The following is a 26,263-nucleotide window of genomic DNA, read 5'->3' on the forward strand; positions in this document are numbered from 1 at the left end:
TCGTGAGGCTGCCGACCGCGCGTCGCCAGGCTGGCCGGCAAACCCGCCGCGGTCGATGACACCAGCGTCGTCGTCGCTGGGGATTAGCGCCGCGACGACTGCCAATTGCCAATTTTCCAATTGCTCTGATTGCTCCAGCGGCAGTGGCAGTTCAAGTGTGGGTGACTGAGGCCAGCCAAGGTCACCTACACTGGCGGAGAAAGTGAGAGTCGTGGAGAGACAGTTCCCCTGGTTAAGCTTATAGCTGCTCTTTGAACAGCTCCTTTCTTTGGGAATTGAGGTGTTGGGTGCAGAAAGGGTATTTCTTGGTTTAATTCATATTTTAGAGAGGGAACTTTTGTGTGAAATTTCTGAAATTTTTCATTTTGAGCATTGTAAAGTCATAAAGAAAATTCAGTAGAAGTTTCAACGAATTCCATACATTTGCTTTAAGCATAATGCATGAAACGTTTGCAAAGATTCTGAGACGCGCAATCAAGAAATGCCCTTTTTGTACCCAGCGCTCCAATTGTTAAATTGTTTTTAGGGAAAGTTCAAGATCGTGTAAAATAGCATCATAAAAAACCATTTTCACGAATTTCGCAAAAATTTTAAAAGCGTAATTTTGCAATCAGATGATTAGATAAATGAGATTACAATGATTCGCCACTGAAAAAATGAAACAATTCGGGGGAAAATTCTATGATTTCGAAAAATTTTGAGGAAGGTACGCGCCTAGCTCAAAATTTTCAAAACCTGCCGAAAATGTCTTTTGGTGTCTTCCAATTTTTTGTAGAGGCAAATCATTGTAATCCATTCGAAGAGTCTGTTTGCAAAGTTAAATTGTTGAATTTTACTCGAAATTCGTCGAATTTTGCGGAGGAGAATGAAGGGAAGTCTGAGTGATGGACTACACAGTGGATAAAAAGCGTCTCGGTGTAATGAGAGTGTATGCCTTCTTTAAGTACCAGTTTTTCTAGCATCTAAAACCAAACAAGACTCGTAAAAACTGTGTACCTCTGCAAACACTCTGAGGATGCTAAAATCGCCTTCAATATTTTGAATATGCAACCACACGACACCCGTGTTCGAATAGTTATCGCTCAAAGCGTAGGAGCTATAGGTACAGTGTATAATCGACTCTCCATAAGAACCTTATAATACAACATTTCAGAAAAATATTATTGGCTATTTCAGCTGGAATTATTTCATTCTGACAGGGAATACTTTCGCTGTCGCAACTACAGCATTTACCTCATTTGCATACAAAATCGGTAACTTCATGCAACGAGTTCAACACAACGAGAAACTGCAAAAAATATGTTTTTTTTTTCATTGAAAGGAATGCGATTTTTTTTCGAGAGAGTGGGTAAATTGAGACGTTATAGTGCACATGGTGAAGTTCAATTGGACTACATTCTTCAATAAAGAACTGATATTTTCGGCTCATTTAAGAAACAACGTATGTGCCTTTAGTTTCTCAATGCAGCTATGTGATTTTATAGATAATCAGAATTTATAGTTCCTTATTCCAAAATAACGTCCAATTTTCAGATAGTGGAGTGGAACATTTGCAGTTGCCGCGTTTTGGTCAAACGGCTACTTGCCATGAATTTTCTGTGGTCAAAGCGGGCGGACGAGGTACTCCTCTCAGTCAGATCAAAACAGTTCTCACCGAGCCCGGCTGTATACAATTGACTTTAATTAAGTAGCATTTCCCTTCCCGGCTATTTTTGCCGATTACCTCATACACATGAGATCAGCTACCTGGCACCGCTGCTACAAAACTGTCATCAAGTGAATATTCACACAATGGGAATGGTTTTTTGAATGGGAGCAAACGTAGTTTGGCCTTTGCTCCAGTTTCAATGTAGTTTGACACGCATCGATTCAAGGCACCAACAGTCACATTTTATGCGGCGTGCAGAATGATGGAAGGGAACGGAAACTGATTTTCTTCATTGCAAATTTTGCCATTCTACAATTATTGAAAGGATAGTATTAAATCAACAGAAAATAATTGCTCGGATGGAGATGTAAAAGTCAACAACGTGAATCTGATTCTTCCAATAATTATTATGCTGCTAAGGAAATGCTAAGGAAGAACGCCGTATGAGCCTTCAGCCGTTGCCGAATTTCCTTCTATAAAGACCAAATTTACAGAGAAAATTGTGAACATTTTCCCCCAAAACTTTCAGAAAATTTTGTACGTAATTTAATCTAAAATATCTGAAAATTTCAAAGAAAAATGTGCATGAATATCGTCAAAAATGCATGTTTTATTCGAGGAAATTTGGCAACTCTCGGAGGTTCATACGGCGTTTTTCCTTAGCACGGCAGTATGTGATATGATAGGGACCTCTTCTCAGTGAGAAAGCATTTGTCTCATCCTGAAAAAAATTCAAAAATTGTTTCCGTAGTGTTCATTCACACAACTCCCCAGCGGCAGGCAAAGGACTCCTGAGGTAATGTCGGTAAAAGGTTGTCAATTTTCTTTTTTCGAGACGTGATTTTGTCGCATTAATTTGCTCTCCGCGAGAGAACTCAGTCTACTGGTTTAATTTAATGATCATTTTTTTTACAGCCTTCTATTATCAGTTCAGTTTATACACTTGCAGAATGGTGAGGGTTTGGAATTTTCTAGAGAAGTTAGGATGACTTAAACCGTCTGTTGAAGAATTTATTTATTTACCATGTCTAAAGTTAACAAGGAGATAGAACTAAAATAGTGATTGATGAGATCATAACGCTGCACAGCCCAGACAAACATTCTTATCGGGGTGTTTATTTGCTCGACAACACCCTTATCCTCGTCCGCCTGCACCATTAAAGATGTTGGGTAGGTCCTATCACGAGAACGCCGTAAAAATACGAAAACTAACGGTTTAATTTGGAACGTAAAAAAGAGTGAATTCAATGAACTGTTCTCGCAGCCAAGGAAAGTACTTTTGAGTACGTACGAAAGTGCATGGAAAGATGTCTAATTCTCAAAAATTGGTTGAAAATAGAATATTTATATCTTCTAAATATTTTCCTCTCTGCACCAACTTCTCTGGCAGAAACCTCTCCATGCCAAGAAAAAAACCTCGCAGCCTTCCTTTCTATATTTACTTATGACCGTTCATTAGAAAGGGAGGTATTTTAGCAGGGCTGGATTAAGGGGGTGGCCACATGGGCCGCGGCCCATGGCGGCAAATCTAGAGGGCGGCAAATTTTCGCAATTTTTTTAAATGTAGGTATAAAAAAAAATCGGATTTAGAGAAAACAAATTACAAACGAGAAAAGGCGACAAAATCTCTCATTCCCTGAGAGTGTAGTAAGTTTTAATTTTGTCGTCTTTCAGTGATAGAAGAGACAGCACCTTTAATTAGTCGAAGTTAGTCGAGTTAAGAAAGAAACCAAACACGCAATTTGGCCTGGAATGGCGCGGCGCAGAGAGCAATGATGACGAGGACTTGAGATGAAAAGAAGAAGCCATCGGCGCGGCGGTCGGCATGTAACACATATTAGCGCCTACAAGACTGCAATAATACTTCACGCATTGCATCAAACACAGTGCGATCATTGCGGTCAGCGTGAAACGGATAGCGCCTACAAGAATGCATGAATACTTCACGCATTGCGCCAAACACAGTGCGGTCAGCGTGAAACGCATGGCGCCTACAAGAATGCGTGAATACTTCACGCATTGCGCCAAACACTGTGCGGTCTGCGCGGCGCGGCGGCGGAAGTTAAAATCATTAAACCACATTCATGTTTGTTCTTTCATAATTTTTTCGTTCATTCCTTATGGATGGAAGGCCTTGTCCGCACAGAGATAGGTTTACAAAACTTGACTTTTGCTAGTAGTGTTGGACAGGGCATCCCCAAAAAATGTGTTCAACACGAGTAAACGCGTCTTATGCACCCCTCCCCCGCTGGCACGTTCACTTGATGGTTTTTATTGATGTTTCAATACGAATGATGACAAAACTACGATTCTGACGGATAAGGGGACCAGAAGACTGCTTGGAGACAAGTCCACCTTTGTATGAACTTTGGTTTGCATTAAAAGACATGCTAACTAACATCCACCAAGGAATGGACCTATTCCCTTTTGAAAACAACTGATTCAATAAAATCTGGACTCCTGCTGAGGAGCTGCGGAAGTCGTTCCCCAATGCGAACCAATTAGGCTTCTATATTCCCCCTTCTCTAAACAAACTCCGAAGCTTACGACGCACACAACCAAGCCCTGGCCCACATGAAGGCGCAAGCAATTGACCAGCTTTTCAACCTGAGCGATGAAAATAGATTTCAGGAAGAAGTGAGTAGCAAAAAATGACAAAAGATTATTCAAAGAGCTTCATGAAAGCGTAGCTTCGAGACGAATGAATTCGAAGATTTTCAACGGCCGTGAGAATGCTCAGACTTCACCTACTATATCCTCGATTTATGCGAAGAACTCTCAATGAGCTGGATGACAAGTTCTCTCAGATTTGGAAAATTCGTAACCTCTCAAGGCAAGGATGATGAGCATAAAAACTGCATCACCAAAGACATGGTCCCTTAAAATTGAAAACAGAAACAAATCAGATGTCAATAATTCGAGGGTAGAAGCTGATCTTCGTAATCATTACTGACATAGAAAGACGGGGGGCCATCCATAAATTGGATTACATTCTGCAATAAAGAACCACTTTCTCTAGCTCTCCCACAAAAGGACATATCTGCATGGGGAAACCAATGGCATGCAAGTTGTTTCTGAAATGGACCAGAAATAGTGGTTTATTATTGCAAAATGTGATCGAATTGCATTACATTAAAATCCGGAATGTAGACTCCCCCTTCTTATCGTGCTCCCCCTTGAGTCTTCCGTTACGTCAAAATAGGGGAGCTCCTGCAAAATAGAACACCTTCCTCCTTTTAACACGAAAATCGACATTTTTTGTAATATCGGTTTATATTTTTACCAAAGCCGCTGATAATTTTTTGAGGTGAAATCAGTGCTTCGCAAATATTCATTTGAAGATTCTTTTTATTCTAAGTGGACGCTTTTTCACCGATATTCTCTAGAATTAGACAACGCTGGTTTTATTACGGGCGAACAGTTAATGAAAATTCATTTTCTCCTGACGTTACTGATTGAGACTTGATCAGGCGATCGGACTACTGGTTCAAACTACTTGCGGCGACGTGAAGGGGGGACGGAGGGGGGAACCAACTGACAACGCATGCGCTTGCTTTGATCGTCGCCAAGCGGACGTCAGCAGCAGCACGCCAATTCTGTATGAAAGCGTCTCATTAGTCGAGAAAAACGACTGTGCACTCACTTTTGCAATTATGGAGATTAATTAGCGGGGGAGAGGGGGGTGGACTGTCGTAGGGAGAAGGGGTATCCCGGGTACGATGAGCACACGTGAGTGTCTTGTTCATCGTCAGGAAATGACCGTTTTCACCGTTTAATTTTTTCTCTCGCCCACGGGCTGCACGTCTTCATTGATAACAATCATTGATTACCGATAACAATGATTGCACGAGAGCATCGATTTTATTGCTAAGAAATGCATTATGGCAGGAGATGTTGGGGCAAGGAAAAAATATATTCAAATTTTCCTAAGCACAGCGTTTTTTTTTTCTTTCTTTTTTTTCTTTTAAATCACAAAGGTAGATCCGTTCTTTTGTATGCCATATAATTGAATATAAAATTTGCAATTCGGAACCACTATCTCTAACTTAGTTTAGAAACAACGTATGCACCATCAATTTCCCTATCTACGTGAGTGTTTTTATGGATGAGCCAGAAATTGTAGTTCCTAATTGCAAAATGAAGACCAATCATGAGGACGCGCTTTGAAATCTATGGTATATTTCCATGGAATTTTTGCAAAATAATTACGGGACATTCCTGTCATCTTTTGATGGTTAAAAGTGACTAAAGCAAGTATCAGAATCTTCTGATACTTGCTCAGCTGTATGACCATATACGACACTCCTTCTAACAACCATCTTGAGCAGGATCGTTCACTAACTGGACCACATTTCCAATAAGGAATCACTATTTCTGGCTCATTTTAGAAACAACATATATGCCTTTGTTTTCTTTATGCAGAAAGGTGCTTTTACAGAAGAGCTAGAGATACTGGCTCCTTATTTCAAAATGTAATCCAACTGCAACACCGCACCTAATATTGGAAAGAAGGTCACTATCAAGCGGTTGATTTCAACGTTTTTCGAAAAATTTTCATTAAAATATCGACAAAAAATTTCAATACGAAGAAAGGGAGTCCAGCAAAGCTCAACGTTATTTGTCTGAGAAGTGCATACCTGCGTGAAGAGTGCATAAAAATGAAGTGCATTTGACCTAAAATGTCTACGCTCAGCGTGGCGGAATGTATAAGAAAAGCCCTAAAGTATAGAATTAAATATGTTAAACTGGTTCTCGTCAAGAGTGTAAGCGATGGCCTTTTCTTAAAAAAATCATGAAGAGAGAAAGGAACGAAATACCATTTTTTAGGATGGGTGGGCCCATTTTACCACTGGTCCTATATGCAGGTCATCGTCCGTAAACTTCGTTAAGAACCACTCGTCTCAGCTTCCCTTAAACGTTAATATTATTCGAAATGTTCACGAAAGGGCGTGATGTCTCTGTTTCATATCTCAACGTCTTTTGATCAAAGCATTTTCCGCGGCCAGTTTCCACGGCGTTCCGCAGTCGTGGCTCTGTCAAGGACGCGGATCCATTTTCTTCCAGCGCCTCGAGAACTTGATCTGCTTTAAACGTTCTGGTTCTTTGAAAGCGGTTGGATTTGGCGCCAGATCGAGTTTAAAGGCCGATGCAGACTTCACCGTTGGAATGTCTAGTAAGATCAGATCACGCCATTCGCTGCGTCAGAGCAAGTCTATTTTTTCAAATGATCGATAATGCATCTCATCGGACGAGCATGCAGCGGTGAAAATGGTGGATTGGTCCACAGTTCCCTGGTAAAAATTGGCGATAGGAGCTGCGTTTCAAAATACCATAGGAGTTCTTATAGCCGACTAAAGAAGGCTATAGAAAATCATATAGCTGCCTGTAGAAAGTGGAAAAAATCATACAGCCGGGCTACACGAAGCGATAAAAAATTATACAGCCAGGCTATATGTAGTTCCTATCGCCGGGCTTTACACTTTATCGCCTGGCTGTTGCTTTTTCGCCATGCATCGGCTATAAAAGGCTATAAGAAATTTTTTAGAAACTCGTGTGCTTTGTAAATCCTTAAATTTGTACGGAATCACCTTATTATTTACAAAACGCACATTATATCTTCCTTTACTACCTATTTTTTTTCATTAATTAAAATGGGAATAATTCATACAGAGTGTGTAAACATTTCAAATTCATGAGTTGAAAAACGCTGACTCCACGAGATTAAATATTAGAGCCTAACACAAAGCGGAGCGGCGGCGCACTGGCGCTTACAAACCTAACAGGGATACTTCACGCATTGCGCGATGCGTGAAGTATCCCTATTAGGTTTGATGGCGCCAATGCGCGTTTCGCGCTGGCTGCCCGCCCGCCGCGCCGCGCTGCAGCGTACCACGGCGATTGAAGTAACTATTTCACACCAGAGGTATTGCACAGTATCATACGAAATTGCAGGCGCTCCAACATGTTAAGAATGGCAGGCATCCCTCAAAAGTACGAAGCTTTCCTCGCAAAATAAATCAAGATACTACGGCCCAAAAAGAGAGTGGTAGTCCAAAAACTCACTAAGTCCTAGCATCCGTAATTAGTAACGTTTAGCATACACTTTATCGCCAGGCCGTTGCTTAATCGCCATCGGCTATGAAAGGCTATAAGAAATTGTGTTGCCGGCTATAGAAGCTATTGGAAATCTTACAGCCGGCTGTAGGTCTGTGGTATTTTGGAACACAGATTCTACTGCCAATTTTTACTAGGGTTGCGAAGATGCAGGGCCAAAGTCTGTGATTGTGTTAAATATATATGTATTAAGACGTTCTTGCTCTAAATTGCTGAGGGTGCTAATTGGCTGCACTAAGAGAAAGCGTTGTACAAATACTGCATCAATTTTTGTAAAGGCCCATCTTCATAGCAACTTAGATTTTGCAAGCTCATGCAAAATTTTCATTAGAAAGATTTAAAAGATATGCTAGAAATATTCTTCCAAAATATAGAGTATCCTTCACAGAAAAAATAAGCTGATTTAAAAATTTTCTAGTTAAAAGAGATTACATTTCAGAAGATAGAGCGAGAGATTTTATCATAACTAAGAGCCTAATTGTCCATATAAATTTATACTTTTCAGGGCTCAGGTGGCAATCAAGTCAGACAATCGATCAAATTCATGTACTGCCGTGCTAGAGGAGAACGTCATATGAGCCATCACACGTTACAAAATTTATTTACAAATTCTTTCAAGCATTTTCAAGCAAATAACTTAAATTTAAAGCAAAAAGTGCTATTTCTCTCCTTACAATGAATTTGTTACTAACAGGAGATTTGACATTTGTCGAAAGCTTATACGTCGTTCCTCATTTGAACGTATTTATGTTAAAAGAAACTATGTTCCACACAAACCCTATGCACGTAGTTTCTTTTAGCATAAATACATCCAATTGATAGTGCAAGTGCGTGCGCGAGCAGAGATTCTACTGCGTCGCTTCGTAATGAGCACGCGATAGGTCGGATATTGCTCAATTTCGAGTTCAACGATCGCTCGAATACTCGGCCGGCGCCTGCGTGGACCGAACACAAATTTACGAATTATGGCCATTGAAGCCCACACCGCAGCGCGACGACCCATTTTGACCTTCTACCTTTTCGGCACGATTTGCTAATTGGGCCTGATTATGTTCCCACCACGCGTCGTGGTGCCCAATAATGCTCTGCAATGCGAACGCACGAAAACGATGAAATGAACTCGCAAAATGGTGCATGGATAAGTCGTCGGCCGAGACACCCGTGCTATGGGATAACGCCTTATGAATATTCGGCAGAATTTCTTTTGATAAAACGTGAAATTCTGGAAAAATTCATGGACACTTTTCATGAATTTTTGGAGAATTTCATTAACATAAATTTTATTCTAGTGGATTAAAAAATTTAAAAAAAATGTACATATACATAACTCTTCTCAAAATTCAACTTGTTTCTTCAATGGAACTATGACAATATATCGATGCTCATTCGCTATTATGATTATTTCTAACGCTGTATGACCATCTGCCTTACAGTTTTAAAGATTTTTATAATTTACGAAGTGTAAATCTATAATTTTGCCATTATAGGTACGGGACGAATTCATTCGTATTTAAAAATAAATGCAGTTTATCGATGTTTACTTTCAAATAATTAGAGGCTGGTAATTGAAAACGTAGCATTTTTTTTTTTTTTCATCCTTTATTATTTTCTATCTGGTCTCTAACCTTCAAAACACGAGTTTATGACTGGTGCAACCGACTTTTATTATTTTAAAGTACAACCCCAGTTGACATGGATGGACCTGCATGCTACAACACAGCAATGTATTATGCATGGTTGTCACATTATTTAAAAGAAGGGGTGGTGCTTTCCGAAATTATGCATTATTCTAAAGGCACAAACGAAAAAGTAGGTAATAATAATACATGCAACTGTACAAAATGAGTGACTGGAGCTACGAAAGAACATAACTCAACTCTAAGAAAGGGTCTCTCTAAGTAAAGGGTGCATGTATGTATACGCATCTCTAACTGCGTGTAAAAAAATCGCCTTCAAAATTGTAAGTATGCAGCCCCTCGACGCTGGTGGCTGAATAGTTATCGCTCGCAACTCAAGGGGCTTCTGGAGGGACGCACGTTTCCTTTCATTGGACTGTTGTTATTATACCTAGTACTTGATTAACGGATGATAATTTAACTGTATGTCCCATGTTGACATAAATAAAGACTAAATCGCTAATAATTCATTCTTCATGGCACTCCTAGACCAATTTTTCCGTCAAAACCTCATTTTCCGATTTTTTTTTACACGAATCGACAAATATAAACTCAAACAGTTCAACATCCTTAACTCAACTTGAGACCGGCTGCAGATCTTCCAACAAAATTTGGGTCCTGGACGTGCTAGATCCTTTTTTTACCACAATTTTGAAGCGAAACCGGTATTTTGAGCAGAATGTATTCGACTTCTCAACCCTTTCTCACTCCCATTGTAGATTTGCTTTCTTCTGCGATATCGCGAGATGTCTAATGAAACCGCCTACTTACGATACGACGACACTTTTTACAATACTTACTGAAATTCTGCCCTCTCAAGAAAAAACGCCGCTCGATCATTTGAATGTTGCCAAATCTCCTACTTTATACTTTTCTTATTGAGAAAAGTTACGAATAATTTTTTTTTTATTCCATTTTCAGATCCTTGATCCTTTAGATGAAACTGTGAATGTTCATAGTTCTTAAAAAAATTAGGAGAAGAATATTTAAAATGACTCCTTAAAATGTGTATTTTTGAAGGAAAATTTGAAAACTAATTTCTGAAACTCATACGCTGTTTTTCCTAAGCTATTTTCTCAATGAGAAAAGTTACGAATATGTATTTTTTGTTTTTAAATTCAATTTTCGGATACTCTAGATAAAATTGTGAATGTACGGAGAAAAAAACTTCGTGCATGGGACCCGAAATTGAGGTCATATGGATCTCTGAAGTTTTCTGATCACGCATCCGAAAACTTGAGTTCGAGCTGCCGAAGTTCGGGTCTCATCGAGGCACTTCGGTATGTACCAAAGTACCTCAGATGTATGACCCGAATCCTTCGGTATGTACCGAAGTACTTCAGATGCCTGACCCGAACGTCGGCAGCTGGACCTCGAGTTTTTAGATGCGTGAACCGAAAACTTCAGAGATCCATATGACCTCAACTTCGGGTCCCTAGCACGAAGTTTTTTTCTCCGTTTATGAAAAATTAGAAAAAATATTCAAAATTTCTCCTGAAAATGCGTATTTTTTTGGAGAAAATTTGGCAATAAACTTCTGAAAGTCATACGCTGTTCTTCCTTAGCCAGCAGTATTGCTTTTGAACCGGACGAAGTCCAGTAAACAAATAAAGTATAACGCTTGGTCAACGAAACTGGTTCAGTGAGAAAAACACTCGAAACGCGGCCGCGGCGCGGCGCGCGAGACAGGACAGGCGTGCGGAACAGGTCTAATCCCAGCTCTGTCGATGAACCCCTTTCGAGGCCGGAGACCGGTTTCGCAAGCGGCACGCACCCGACGCGACGTCCGCGCCGCAGCCGCCAACATCACCATCGAAAGTGAAAATGACGACCGATTCTGTGACAAAGCATTGGAAATTATGTAACGCGTCGTCGTCGACTGTAGCACCTCACGTGACCTTTGGAGGCGCACATCCAGCCGGGAATAAACAAATAAACACGGCTTATCGACTGCAACTGCGCAGAGCTTCCGAGGAGAGTTGATCGAGATAGTGTAAAAAACGAATAAACAATGCATTTGAATAATCTCCAAGGATTTAAAATTAGAGTCAAAAATAAATTTTTAGAACTCTAATGCGCACCAAGTACGAAACTGAGGGGGAGAGAGTTGAGGGGGAGAGAACTGAGGGGTGTGGACCCAGCACCATTTCTCCACCTTGTTATATACAGTTTTGGGCCGCTTCTTAGTGTTTAATTTTCTCATTTGAATAATCTCCTTAGCTTATAATGTCAGGAGAGGAGAGGGCGAGGAGAGAAATGGCATAGGGGACCGTTCATTAAATACACGGGAGGGGGGGGGGACATTAGATCTAGAGTCTAGACTCTTAAAAACATCGACATGAAAAAGTACTTTTGATTCAATCAGAATCTAGCTTAAATCAAGAACCAAGCATCTTAATTTAAGCGGATTTCGTTTTGATTCAAGCAAAAATGCGATTGAATCAAGAGTATTTTTCTTTGTCTATGTTTTCAAGAGTTTGGACTCTAGATCCAATGTGTTTTTTTTTCCAGTGTATACATAACGCTGAAATTCAGATTTTTTGACTCTCCGGCTCCCTCTTGTAACGCGCCGGTAACGCAGGTCTGCTCTGCACGTTCCTAAAGAAAAATAACATAACGGTTTCCTCAAATTTTCGATTTTTAATCAATTTTGGATGAAAAAGTCACCTCACATTGGTTTCTTACTCAGATTTTCAAGAAATTGCGGCGCCACACGCCCCTTCTAGCGTTACGTGACGCAACCCTCGACGCCACGTCACCCCTCTCTTCCTGTAACGCAGGCTCAAAATAAGACCTCTCCGAAAGCGTTACGCACTTAATAAACAGACAAAAAGAGGTGTTCGCATTTCGGTGAAAGGTCGATGACATAAGTCGGTGCAGACATTTTTATCATCGATTTTCTCTCAGCGTCGAAAAAGCTACAGGGAGGCACGTTTTAACGCTCAATCCCACCTAAACAGGATTAATAAATGGACAAACAAGATAAGACCAAATTAAATGCGTCTAAATCGGTAGAAATTGTATTTACCAACAGGCCATTTACTCATATTCCTCTTCACTTAGGAAACTCTGAAATCCCTCGCGACACAGTCGCCCGATATCTCGGCCTCCACCTGGATTCCAGGCTCAAGTGGGGTGCACACATAAAGAAAAAAGTCGAGCAATTAAGACTTAAATTTCATGATATGCAGTGGCTGATTGGCCGCAAATCCAAGTTATCTCTAGAAACCAAACTGCTCCTCTACAAGTCAATGTTGAGGCCGGTTTGGAGTTATGGCTGCCAGTTGTGGGGCTGTGCAGCCAAGTCAAATTTAAAAAAGATAGAAGTCATACAAATGAAAATATTACGAAGCATTTCAAAAGCCAGATGGTATGAGAGGAACGCGGATATTCGCGCCGACCTCAACATTGATTCTGTAGAGGACTACATAACAAAAATGTACAACTCTTACGAAACTAGGCTGCATAGGCATCCCAACCCAGAAGCGCTTGCGCTTCTGGAAAAGGACCAATGCACCCGAAGATTAAAACGTCGCAAACCCCACGAGCTTGGAATTCAGGGGTTCTCAAAATTATCCTTCTTTTAAACTGACGGGCCTCCTTGTGCTCTTCGAACGCAATCAGGGGCTCTTGGGCATTTGACCGGGTTCGGTCACCCGCATTCCATGTCAAAGCAAAAAGACATTTTTACTTTGAAGCAAAATTGTTTTATTTTTCCCTCCTCATTTTTCAGAGGTTGTATTTCTCTCCATATAAAAATGTGTGTAACCTAGTATAAGTTTATCTTATAAGTTAAACCCAAGTTTTTTTAAAGATGTATCTTACATCTAAAAACATTCTGTACATATTATAACTTTTGTACAAATAATAAAAAAAAAAAAAAACAAAATCGATTTTTCTCGAAAATAGTGTGGTTTGTGGATGAGTGTTTAAATAGTGTTTAAAACTAGACTACGTGATTTATTACGCCGAAACAAGGACGTTACGGTCCGATTTTTGCTACCTCGAATTTGTGCTCATGGATGAATGTTGTATTTTACCCACCCACATCATGGTGTAAACAAATCAGAGACTGACATCGCCCTCTTTCTTCTCCACAGAGTTCAACTAAAAATCTATATTTTTGACCCCAAACTGTTTTATTTTTTATTTTATTTTTTATTTATTTTTTTTTAAATTTTTTTTTATACAAAATAAGTGCCTGATTTCATCACAGGTACTCATGAAACAATGATTCCTTCCCCCTTGACTTGCGATTGGTTGACACTTTTCCAAAATTGGACAGATATGCCTGGTCTTCATCGCTTTAATCCCCTTTCATCATGATCATTCGCGATGAACAATTATTTTCCACCGAATTCCACGACCGAGTGGAAAGTTCCTCCATAAAATCTCGACAGCCTTGATTTATGAGCGTGTCTCCACAATATATTCGATATTCGAAATGAGGCATGGGTTTCCGCCAACGACAGCTATATCAACCTACGAGGGCTTGCAGAGCGTTCCGGCGTGATCGCTCCGACAAAGTGAACGATTATGTAAAACCCTCGGAATTATTCCAGACGAATCCGCGAGAATGGACCATTTTTCCATTTTTCCATTCGTCCGGTGACGATGTCAAGTTCAATCGAGGAGCCTCTATCTCAAGGCTACCCGAGGTCAAATGAATCAATTTCCACGGAATCTGACTAACTCGTGAAAAAAAGACCTTTGACAGGGTTGCCACATCTAGGGAAAACTGGGAAACCCAAAAATGCATAGAGTACATAGAGTCGTAATGTAAGTGGGAGAGCTGGCGCCATGTTCTGCTCGACGAGTTTCGAGCCCGGAGTGCGGGGTCACTTTTTCGATACATATTCGATCCAAAATGGCGGTGTGGAATATGGCCGTTTCCCCGTGTATCGCAAACAATCGATTATGTATCGAAAAAGGGACCCGGAGCCGCACAGGAGTCTTGGAATTCAGGACCTGGAAAATGCTTAAAAGTGGCGCTAGCTCTCCCACTTGCATTACGACTCTATGTACTCTATGAAAAAATGGCACGGAATTTGGAGGAGTCGGGAAAACGAAAATGTCAGAGAAAATGACGAAAATGTTGAGGAAATTTTGTTAGATCATCTTCGTTTGCTTTTTAGAATGTGCATGATTTTTGAAAATACTCACTCAAGAGGACTGTTTCAAATTTTGGATTTTCAACCATCTTGCACATCCTTAAACGTCGGAGAATTTTAGAAAAATTTGTCAAGGAATATCATTTTCTGAAATCTGTGGCAACCTTGTTTAAGCGATCAGTATTTAAAATGTCCACACGTCACGACAATTTTATTTGCAAATCTTGTCAGATCGCTCCGGAAAGGACTTTGGTTTTGACGGAGACAATTATAAGTGCATATGTTCGTAGTTTCATTCAAAAAAGAAATAAGAAGAGAGAAAAAACAACCCGCACCAGATAAGCGTCGCGTTACTAACATTTAATCACTGAACAACCGATATCTTACAGAGTACGATCACTTATATGGTTTTAAAGGTCTCAAAAAATTGAAAACAGGCACACTGGAAAGAAAACCACAATGGATGCAGAGTCTAGACTCTTGAAAACATTGACAAGAAAAAATACTCTTGATTCAATCAGATTTTTGCTTGAATCAAAACGAAATCCGCTTAAATTAAGAGGCTTGGTTCTTGATTTAAGCTAAAATCTGATTGAATCAAGAGTATTTTTTCTTGTCGATGTTTTTAAGAGTCTGGACTCTAGATCCAATGTGTTTTTTTTTTAGTTTTTCTAGTGCACAAGTTTATGCTGAACTCTCTGAGTTTGTGAGGAAAATAGCTGCGATATGCTGAGAGAGATATGGTTGCATTTCTTGTGAGCGATGAGTCATGATTGGTCGTCGATCGTTTCAAAGTCATTTGATTTAAGCCTTCTCTTTTCCCGTAATAAATTTTTAAAACCTCGTAAAGTTTTGTTCCCCATGGTTGTACTGTCAATTGGAAGAAGAAACTATAGCTTTACCACAAAATTTGGGTAATATTTCTCATAGAACATGCTGAAGTATTGCCAGCAGCAAGTTAAAAACAAAAAGATGCTCACTGGAAAAAAAACACATTGGATCTAGAGTCCCGACTCTTGAAAACATTGACAAGAAAAAATACTCTTGATTCAATCGGATTCTTTGCTTGAATCAAAACGAAATCCGCTTAAATTAAGAGGCTTGGTTCTTGATTTAAGCTAGATTCTGATTGAATCAAGAGTCTTTTTCTTGTCAATGTTTTCAGAGTCTGGACTCTAGATCCAATGTGTTTTTTTCCAGTGTGTTGGACTACAAGCATTTATAATCGAAACTAAAACATAGTGGTGGCGCTCCCTGAAACGTTTCTGACAACAAGTATTAGAGTCGCTGAAGGCACACCTTAAGAAGTCCTTATTGTAAGGTGGCCAGTAAAAACGGCTCAACAAATAATGTCTCCTTTTCTCTATTGCGTGCGTGTTTGGTCCCGCGTCCAGATCATCGCGTAAACACATAACTCGTTATGCTAAGCTCGCTATCACTTTCACCTACATACTCGATGCACTATAGACAGCGTCTCGCTACGCATTATATCAGGGTGCATTGCGTGAAACTTGAGGCATCTCGCCTAGTCATGTTCATACAATGCATTCTACGGTATTATTTTTTCATCACAAAAACTGCGGAGCTCATGAGACTCAAAATGATACTTTTTTTATCTACAGTTTTTAGGGATTATATCATGAGTCAAATTTTACAGTTTAAAGACAACTGTAAACCCGGATATCACGGAGTTCGATTAGGGTAGTGCAATATGTTCCCTTCCACCTGATAATGCAAAAAAGCTAGCTAAATTTATGGTCTCTCCGCTCTCCGAGTATATCCACTCTTTACAATGGATTTCTGGGAGAAAAAAACACATTGGATCTAGAGTCCAGACTCTTGAAAACATTGACAAGAACAAATACTCTTGATTCAATCGGATTTTTGCTTGAATCAAAACAAAATCCGCTTAAATTATGAGGCTTGGTTCTTGATTTAAGCTAGATTCTGATTGAATCAAGATTACTTTTTCTTGTCGAATTTTTTTAAGAGTCTGGACTCTAGATCCAATGTGTTTTTTTTCCAGTGATGAACCAAAGTTTTTACTTTCTCGCTCCCCTCGCGGGTAGTGGAGGTATTGTCATCATCCACGAGAAAAAGTTGGAATTTCATCATTTCTGGGCGTTTTAAGGTGCCTGGAGTCAAAAAAACCATACTCGAAAAAATATGTGTCCGTCCGTCCGGCGTCCCTAAATCTGTGTACAGCCATATCTCAAAATCTATCGCTTTCGTTCAAATTTACATGAAGCCATTCAAAAATTGGTGCATCCAAACTGAGATGATATGTGAACCAGGTTTTGTTTGGTACACACAACCGAATTATTCGTGCTCGGCTTAACCAGACTATTCGGTCCTCTGAACCGAACTGTAAGAATGTTTTACTGTTCGGCTTGCACAAATCGAACAGTTTGCTTGAACAGACCGATTAATTCGGTCGTAGGTACCAAACAAAACCTGATTCCATATCATCCTAACTAGTTCGAATCATGGAATTTTTTTTTTTTTTTTTTTTTTTTTTTTTTTCAGTGTAAGGTTCTATATTTATCCGTACAGATGGCACTGCGAGTCCCGGCCTGAAATAGAAAGAGATAAAGGCTGAAAAAAGCTTACTCTTTCGCCTAGGTAGCCGATGATCTTCTTGATCATGTTCTCTGGGGGGAGATGCCGGCACTGGGACTGGGCCTGCACCGCTGTCTGGGCCTGGGCGGCCGTTCTCACGTAGTTGAGCGCCATCCTTCAAAACTTTAAAAAATTCGGGAACGCGAAAATCGGGAAAGTCGGAAAACTCGGAGGTGGGTTATACCGGGAGCGTCACGCAACAACTGGACCGACGATGGTCGAAATGTTATGTTTACTGATTGCGGATTGCGGCGTGCTCGAGAGCGAACGCCCGCTGCGGGGCCCCCCACTCTGCGGGGCCGCCCCCCTCCAGAGGCCAATGTTTACAACTCCGCTGCTGCACTCCTCGATATCTGTTGTTTTGCTCTCCGAACTTGATTGAGCTTTAAAGTCATCGAGCGGAGTTGTCATGTGGGTCTCCAGATCACAAAATTTGATTTCCGTGGACTGTGATAAGAATCTTTCCTCACCTCCGCGAAATTCATCAAAATTTTGTAAAATTAATTGGTGTTATACATATACCAGCGTCGGATATCATACCCCCAACTCTTCTACGATCTCCGTTCAGGACCCGCATTTATCGTCACCCATCACCCTTCCCGGCCAAATTATCACAAGCGTCATGTGACGTTTAAAAAAAATTTCCAGCCGACCATTTTATTTTTTTTTTTTTACAGAGAATTTGTTCAACTAGAGCTGTCCCGAAAAATTTTACTGAAATTTCCTTTGAGCTAGCCGATAACATTTCAGTGAAATTTTCAAAACAGATTCAACCAAAAATTTTTCTGAAAAAGCAAAATAAAATGGAGTGCGGAAATTTTGAAGACGTCGCATGGGCGCTTGTAATACTTTGCACGGAAGGTGACGTAATGTGGATTCCCCGATCACAGAATGGAGTTTCGAGGGAATTTGATAAAATTCTCGCTATGAAGTATCAAGAAATAGAATTAGACTACTCGCTACTTGATCAAACCAACAAGTTTCATCTCATTAGAATCAATTTATCCAAGATAGTCAATAAAACCACAAAGGTATAAGCTACTGGGCTCAACTTTTGGTAAGTTCGTGTATTTTAAGCAAGTGCATACTTTCAAGATTTCATTATTTCCATGTCTTAAAATCTACCGATGGGCTCACTAACAACGTTTTTCAGTTCAATCGAACCTTTGTGGAGGTTTGTGGCAGCAAGATTAATTATTGTGCTTTTTCGAAGAGATAACTATTCGTAGCGCTGCGAGTTTTGTTGCCTATGTGCGAAAAGAAACGGACTTTACGGACGTGTTGAGCCATCGCAATAGAGATCAGTGATTTTGCACTTTGACCATCGATATGACATTTTAAATACTTATGACAAATATTAAAGAAAAATGCAGAAATGCTTCCTTGTCTTCGAACAGCGGCGATCCTTTCTACGTTCTTACGTTCTAATTACCGCATTTGGTAAATTTTATACTAATGATCCCTTTGAAGTTTCAGAAGTAATATCAATTGAGTTTGCTACCAACGATTAAACCAACTAGTTCAATCATTGGAATAAATTTATCCAAGATATCAATAAACCCAAAGTATAAGCTACTGGCTCAACTTTGTAAATTCGTCATTTACGCAAAGTTAATACTTCCCAGATTGCGAATTTGTTCATTATTTCATTTATTAAATCTACCGATGGGCTCACAACATCGTTTTTTAGTTCAATCGAACCTTGTGGAGGTTGTGGAGCAAGATTCATTTGTGTTTTTCGAAGAGATAACTATTCGTGCTTTGCAGTACGTATGTTGCCTATGTGGCGAAATTGAAGGCGAACTTAAGTGGCCGATATCTATCAACAGATTTACGTACGCGCGCGGTTGAAAATCGAATTTCACCGATACCTAATCGCCTTTCAATAACAGAAACGCTACAGATTAATCTCTAAATGGAAAATTTCGGAGCGACGCGGCAATATTCGCTGCGTACTGCGTGCGTTGACTCCAATTTCTGCGGGTGTAGTTATTGCATTGTTAATTGTGTGTTATTCATTTGGCGGCTGAAAATTTGGGCAGTAATTATCACATCAGGAAGTGGGTCGGGATGGGGGTCTCTTCGAATTAAGACCTGATGACATCAGACGGGTTTGTATTGTTTATGGATACAACAAGAGCACTGACAGCGATGCATATTGCATGTCGACAGTGAAACTGCCAGACCACGTGTCACGTTTGCGGTATCTCAAAATTTCCTCTTCCGTTTTATGTCTTGAAAAGAGAACAAATCAATATCATTCCTTGAAATTCTCATAGAGTTACCTGGGCACAGAGAAGAAAAATCACGGAGGTTTTTAAGAATTGATGTTGAGTAGTTATCCATTTAGAAAATAAATTATGACACGGAGTGTTTGCGACGTTGCAACTCGAGATACGTGGTCTGGTGGTTTCACCATCGATATACGCAGAGCGCCTTTAGGCCGAGGTTCTTACATCATTTTGGTACAGGATAGTTTTTGTAAGGAAGCTTAAATTCCATGGTCTCAAAAATGTTCTGGCGAGTCACATACAGCCGCAAAGAACTCTACACTGGAAAAAAAAAAACAAAAAAAAAAAACACATTGGATCTTGAGTCCAGACTCTTGAAAACATTGACAAGAAAAAATACTCTTGATTCAATCGGATTTTTGCTTAAATCAAGAACCAAGTCTCTTAATTTGAGCGGATTTCCTTTTGATTTGAGCAAAAATCTGATTGAATCAAGAGTATTTTTTCTTGTCGATGTTTTTAAGAGTCTGGACACTAGATCCAATGTGTTTTTTTCCAGTGTAGGGTACGTTCTAGTCCCCTTCTTTTAATTTACGCCCATAGCTTTTCTCCTCCCTCTCGCGGTTAGCAGAACAGCATGTTCTGTCTCAGTCGATCAAAAGTCTGGATTTAGTCATGATATGTATTGCCTTTTTCCCAGTTTTCGGCCGTTTTTGCAGATAGTTTGTCTCCCCGGTTTTAATTTTCTTCTTTTTTTCTTTTCGTTTTTTCCTATTTGTTATTAGACAAAAATTCAGATTTATGTCTGGCGAAATATCCGTGGGAAAAAAGGAGAAAAAGAGGGAAAAAATTCGTCGCTCGGCTGACATAAGGGCGTAACTACACGATGAGATGAGCCCGGAAAAGCATTAAATAGTATGGAGGACAGGGTTCATTGCAGCCCTTACGTCAGGTAGGCGACGAATTTTGCGAAATTCACGCGGTTTGATTTGGGTATGCCCATCAATCCACTTCGAGTTGGGTATCAACTTAACTTTTTGACTCTGTTTCGGCCCTCACATCAAATCGACGACCTTCTCAAACCTGGTGGTTCCGGGTCCCACTCAAAATGACGCGAGTTTCTCGATCTCGAGACGTTTTTCCATTACGTTTCTTTCACATTCTTTGTTTTTTACTCAACATTCAGCATTGAAGAAGAGCTCACAAAAATACGGTAAGGCCAACTTTCATCGTTTTGACCTGATTATAATGAGTGTTTTCCCTTGCATCCGAATTTCACCACAGTCAATGTAGCACCAATAATCCTTTAAACCGGGCGCTCACTACATCGATCGAGGCGAAGGGGCTACTTGACGAAGAGATCGAAAGCAACGTTGCTCTTACGGTGAAAAATTTGAGCTTTCACACTGATCTCGTGAGAACGAATCGGAAATGTTTTCTTTGACAACGCCGACGAGAACAGCCAATAACACCTACTATTGAACGATAAGCAAAAGCAGTTAATTCATATTTTCGAGCTCGAGGTCGTAAAAATTTCACAACGGCTTCAAAACAAACACCCGGGCTTATCGCATCAACTTTCGAGTGTGTGTTTATTTTTTGGTCGGAAAAGTTGCGAGTGCTTTTGATCTTCGATATGCGTCCTCCACGTGTGGCTCTTGAGAGGATTTATGGGGGTGTCATTTTTTTATGTTTTCACATTGAGGGGAGAATCTGGTTAGCTCAGGGGCGACAAACATTTCTTACACTCCGAACTGGGTAAAATTATTATTTCGAGAGAGATACTTGAACTATTATTTAAGAACATAAATTTACGAACCACCTGTGTGCAGAGAATAGGGCTGCCCCCGTTTGTCACCCTGGTAGTGATTACAGAGATTGTTCTATGAAAATGGGAATAAATAATAAAAAACTAGAAGATCTACATTTTTTATTCCTAAGAGGCTATTTCTAAGAAAAATATTGTTTGTTTATTACTATAATAAAAAAAAGTTTGTTTTCATTACTTTTATATACGGTTATTATAAGGGATACGTTACCGAAGACAGCCATGCTATTGCAGATTCCCTTCACCAAACAAACGTCCGAAAAAAAAATTTCTTTAATTTTGGAAAATTTCAATCTATTTGAAAGATTGGCAAAGTATTTAGCACAGAGGAAATACACAAATAATACCCTTTACGTGTGTAAGTTTGAAAGGAAAAAATAAATATAATGAGATTCGGAGGATCAAAATTTGAAACTAAGGGGCTTCCTTACATTGCTTACAGTAGATTTATATATAGGCGGCAAGGGCAAGAGGAAAGCTGTGATTGCCCTTGAAGAAAAATTCGGTTTCATTAGTTATTTGAACTTTGAAGGTCACCTCTTGATGGACGCGCGCGTCATTAGGTATCTTTTCTCTCGTGTCAACGCTTTATTCAACGCTTGTGCCTTAAATTGCATTGAGTGCATCCATCTTATCTGCATTATAATATTTAAAAAGGAAATTAGGTACCATTAAAATTGTTAGGCCGTCTCGGCCGTCTGTTGGACAGATTGACGTTTCGTTACTACTCGTTGACGTCAGAATGAACAGGAAAGTCTAATTAGAAAATCAGAGGCTCATATTCACTTTGACAGGCATTTTGAGGTTGACAACACTGAAGTTTCATCGTTTTCCAGACAAGGAGACGTAATTTATTTCAAGATTGCGAAATAAATCCGAACGATTCAGTGTTTACAGAAAATATAATTTCGCAATTCCTGTCCTAAATGTTGCTGATTTTACGTGTTAATAGAATAAAAATCGGTGGAATTTTGGCAAGATTTGTAGATCTTGTAGATACTACACCGCATGATTCAAATTTTGGAATTCATAACTATTGCTGTTGGGAGGTTGCTTTCTGGCCTACCTCGAAAAATAGAAGGCGTAAATAGGAGCGAATATGGCTTTCATACCCCTTTAATTAGTTTCACCTAGTTTCACACATTTGCACCGGTTGAGTAACCGCTGCAAATATGTGTGTCTCCCCGACTGATGAAAGCAAGGTGGAAGAAATCAGGGGTGTCAATACCGCGGTGGATGACGTCATAAACCGATTTTTTCAAAGCTCGATATCTCGGTTAATATTCAAGGTAGAAAGTTGCTGTTTGGACAGATCTTATTATTTTTAGCTAATATACAGGAATCAAACATCTATAACCACGATTTTTTGACCAGCGCAACTGACCGTTTGGCCTTATGCTTATGGTGAAAAATTTTCTCAATGTTCATTTAAGTATTCAATTGTTGTCAAAGACAAAATGTCTTCCCATCGAAAGAGGAAATGAAGAAAAATAAAATAAATCGGCAATAACACTGGGATTCATTCACCTATTCTCTATCTTATTTTTCCGATAGTAGTATTTATTTTTTCCTTCCTTATCTCTGTTTTTCTACGAGGACAAAAAATTAGGACAAATTGTCTCAAGAACATTTGTACGTAAATGATTTTACTTTTAATCGCTGTGTAAGCCGTTTTTGCCGTTCGATTCCATAGTTTTATCTCCTTCTGGTTTATTTTCTGCAAATCAATGATATCTCCCCTTTGTAATGCTTATTTTAACTGTGAAAAATTATAAAAAGGTGAGCTACCGCGATGACTTTGACGCCATTGACTCGCGCGAGGTCATCGGAGGTCAAGAGGTCGCATCATTGACGCTCGGACCGAGCCTTTTCGAGAACGGTATCTCATCGTGGATCATGCTTAGTTCCAGTGCGTGGCGTGCTTTGCGATATATCGATTGTTATGCCATTTAAACCTATGGAAAAGGATCGATAATCAGGGTGATTCGCAGCGAACACCTTAGTTATCGATTCTTTTCCACAGTTTTAAATGGCATAACAATCGATATATCGCAAAGCACGCCACGCCACTGGCTTAGTTCATGTCGAGAAAGTGAAGCATAGACGTACAGTCCTACCAGCGGCCCGATTATGGAAACTATAAGTCGGCCCGACACGACAAGACATTTCCCTATCTTAAGTTCTTAACCGTGTAACATATCGCAATTCGATGTCTCATCGAAAAATTTTGTTAAAATATCGTAAATGATCTGGCTTAATATAAAGGCTTAAAAATTCTAGAATGACCCTTAGTTCGTTTAATTTCAAATTAACCACAAAATCACACAACCTGAGGACTATTGCAATTGAATTTTTTACGAGAGAACGAGTATGCAGATTCCAATGAAACCCGAAAGGAATTTACTTCGTACGATTAATAAAATTTACTGAAATTTGCACAAAAATGTTTAGAACCATTTCCATGTAAAAAATCAAAATGTCCGATTTTTGGCAATGGCTGATGTGGCTTGGTTCCCTTCCGCTTAACGCGGTCCAAATGTTTCTCAAAAAGGCTGGTAGAAAAGTGACATTAGCCCGCAAAATAAACGACAGAGTCTCTATCAGCATCAGCACACCTGCACACCTCACACCCCCGCCTTCAAGGTGTCTTAATTGCGCACGAGGCACGGTGTATTCGCTGGATGTTGACGCACAAACGTGGGAAAAGCGCCAGGAAAGACTCTGGGCATCTGATTTATATGCAAAGAATCAGTAAACACGCTTAGCCTTGGCGCCGCTAGAAAAGGCGCACTTTTATAACCGCGCTATCGGAATGCATATAAGCGCATAACGCCGTCCCTCGGTGACGTCACGAGACACCTGATAGCAACACCGGATTGAACCCGATGGCTTGACTGCGGGCTGATTATTGATATTGATAGACAAAGCTATAGACAAAGAAGACGAAAAGGATGGTAGAGCGATCGTGTCGCTTGAAACGGGCGGCTATCATAAAATAAGAAGAAAAATTATGAGCTAACTATGTGGGGTCTCTCGTATAAGTTACCATTATAGTTAATCTATTACTTAACTTCTTCATCCATTGCAACAACCCGCTTTTACCAAAACTGCCGTGATGGTGAGGAGAGCCGTAAGTTACGTATTTTTGAAATCGAGTTTCCTTCAAAGTTCGTCTGATCTCTTTCAAATGGAATCACTGAAATAGCTAAAACAGCAAAATTTATCTTCATTACATGAAAACGAGACTTATGAGAAAGCCGTAAGTGCGCAAAAAATAACTTAGTTTCAGGCAAAACAGCCGTGGGTGTCGTTTTTCCTCCAGAGAGAAAATGTAACAGTGCTTTGAGGTAAAAATCCACCCTTTCCTGCCAATTTCTAACCTGAAATTGTGTATTATGTGCGTCCAAAACGCAACAACGAGAGCGTAAGCAGAAGATGGCACTTACGGCTGTCTTGCCTCACACTAGCCTAACATAAAAAATGAGTGGTACGCTTTTTAAATAATTAAAATAAAATAGGTCGACTTTTAACCATCCAAAAGATTTTTAGGAGTCTTGCGCATGATTGGCGGACATTTGACGAACAACGGTAGCTTCTTTCGATAAATTTTTATTTAAAATTTTGAAATGCGATTTTCTTTCACCTCGTTTCCTTCCACTTCTCTAATAGGATACTTCGATCGTCGCCAGTGGCGTACCGTGAATTGCGATGTATCGATTGTTGTGCCATTTAAACCTATGGTAAAGAATCGATTATTGAGGTGTTTGCTGCGAACACCCTATTTATCGATCCTTTTCCATAGGTTTAAATGGTATAACAATCGATATATCGCAAAGCACGCTATGCCACTGATCGGCGCATCCATTTACTTAATTGCTTTAGAATGCATCTGCAGAACAGATAATTGCAAACAGCGCAAACACTTATACTAAAGCGGCAGTTGCACTCTCATTATTAAGTAAATTCGTGCGTATTATTTAAGGGCTTTAATTGCGTGGAAATTTCACGCCGAGATGATTGCATACTTTCAGCATGGAAATTTGACGGCAAAAAAAAAAAACCAGCAGCAAAAATAATCGCACTAATTTTCTTTGAAATCGTCTGTTGAATCTCATAATGATCCTGGTATCGATTCTCCCTTATTGGCCATACGGGTTAATAACCTGCGGCTGCACTTGAAGTGAGTTTATGAGAGGGACACAGTCTCTTTGATATAACTCATCCCCCCCCCCCTAAAACAAGAAAATTTCGATGAAGTTTTTGAGAACTTTTATTGATAGGAGAAATTTACATAACGACGTTGCAAGTCGGCAATCACATAACTCGTTTGCGGTGTCTGAAAATCTCCGCCTCTATGTCTTTTTTATTTTAAAGGAGAACAATTGAAATCATTCCTTGAAGTTTTTTCAGAATTTCCTTCGCACAGAGAAGAAAAATCACTGTAGTTTTAAGGAATTGTCGTTGAGTAGTTTTCCGTTTAAAAATATAGTATGACAGGAAGTCTGCGACGTCGCAAACCGAGTTATGTGATTGCCAACTTACACCGTCGATATATAAATCCTCTCAACCACGTGACGTTGTCGACAACACGTCCACTTGTCCTAAACATGTCGACGAAGAATATATGTATTGAAATACACGCTCGAATTTTGCCTGCAGTGACCACGAAACGAACTGCATTCGTTGTTCTTACATCATATAAGCAGGGGCCGCAACCCACATCTCAGGACGGCAACGTTGTTATTTACAATTTAAACTATCAAATCATTATTCGAAAAATTAACTGTGTCACGATACAAAATTAGGAATAGATTACTCCATCAGTATAATAGACAACGCTGGAGTTAAGTTACAGGCTAAGAGAAACAAGCGAAGTGCCCTCAGTTAGTGTCGAATGTGACAAACACAACACAAACATCTCAACTCCTGGATGCAACTATTTGAGCTTCTTGGATGTCCGTGTTGCATATGTACAAGAGTGAAGGCGTTTTGACTGTCCAGGTGCGGCGGAAACGGCAGGCTTTAATGCGAGGATC

At 39.8% G+C, this 26,263-nt stretch overlaps 1 protein-coding gene across 1 annotated transcript in view; it reads right to left on the minus strand.

Annotated features, from left to right (window-relative positions):
• Positions 1 to 17,431, minus strand: part of LOC109040316 (putative methyltransferase DDB_G0268948) — a 37,689-nt gene extending 20,258 nt beyond the window's left edge. The window contains exon 1 of the mRNA XM_072299271.1: positions 17,160 to 17,431. Within this exon, the coding sequence (XP_072155372.1) occupies positions 17,160 to 17,282 (123 nt within the window). The 5' untranslated portion in view covers positions 17,283 to 17,431. The remainder of the gene's footprint in view (positions 1 to 17,159) is intronic.
• Between the last annotated feature and the right edge of the window lie 8,832 nt (positions 17,432 to 26,263).

The sequence above is a fragment of the Bemisia tabaci genome, chromosome 4, assembly GCF_918797505.1.
Source record: "Bemisia tabaci chromosome 4, PGI_BMITA_v3".
Classification (NCBI taxonomy): domain Eukaryota; kingdom Metazoa; phylum Arthropoda; class Insecta; order Hemiptera; family Aleyrodidae; genus Bemisia; species Bemisia tabaci.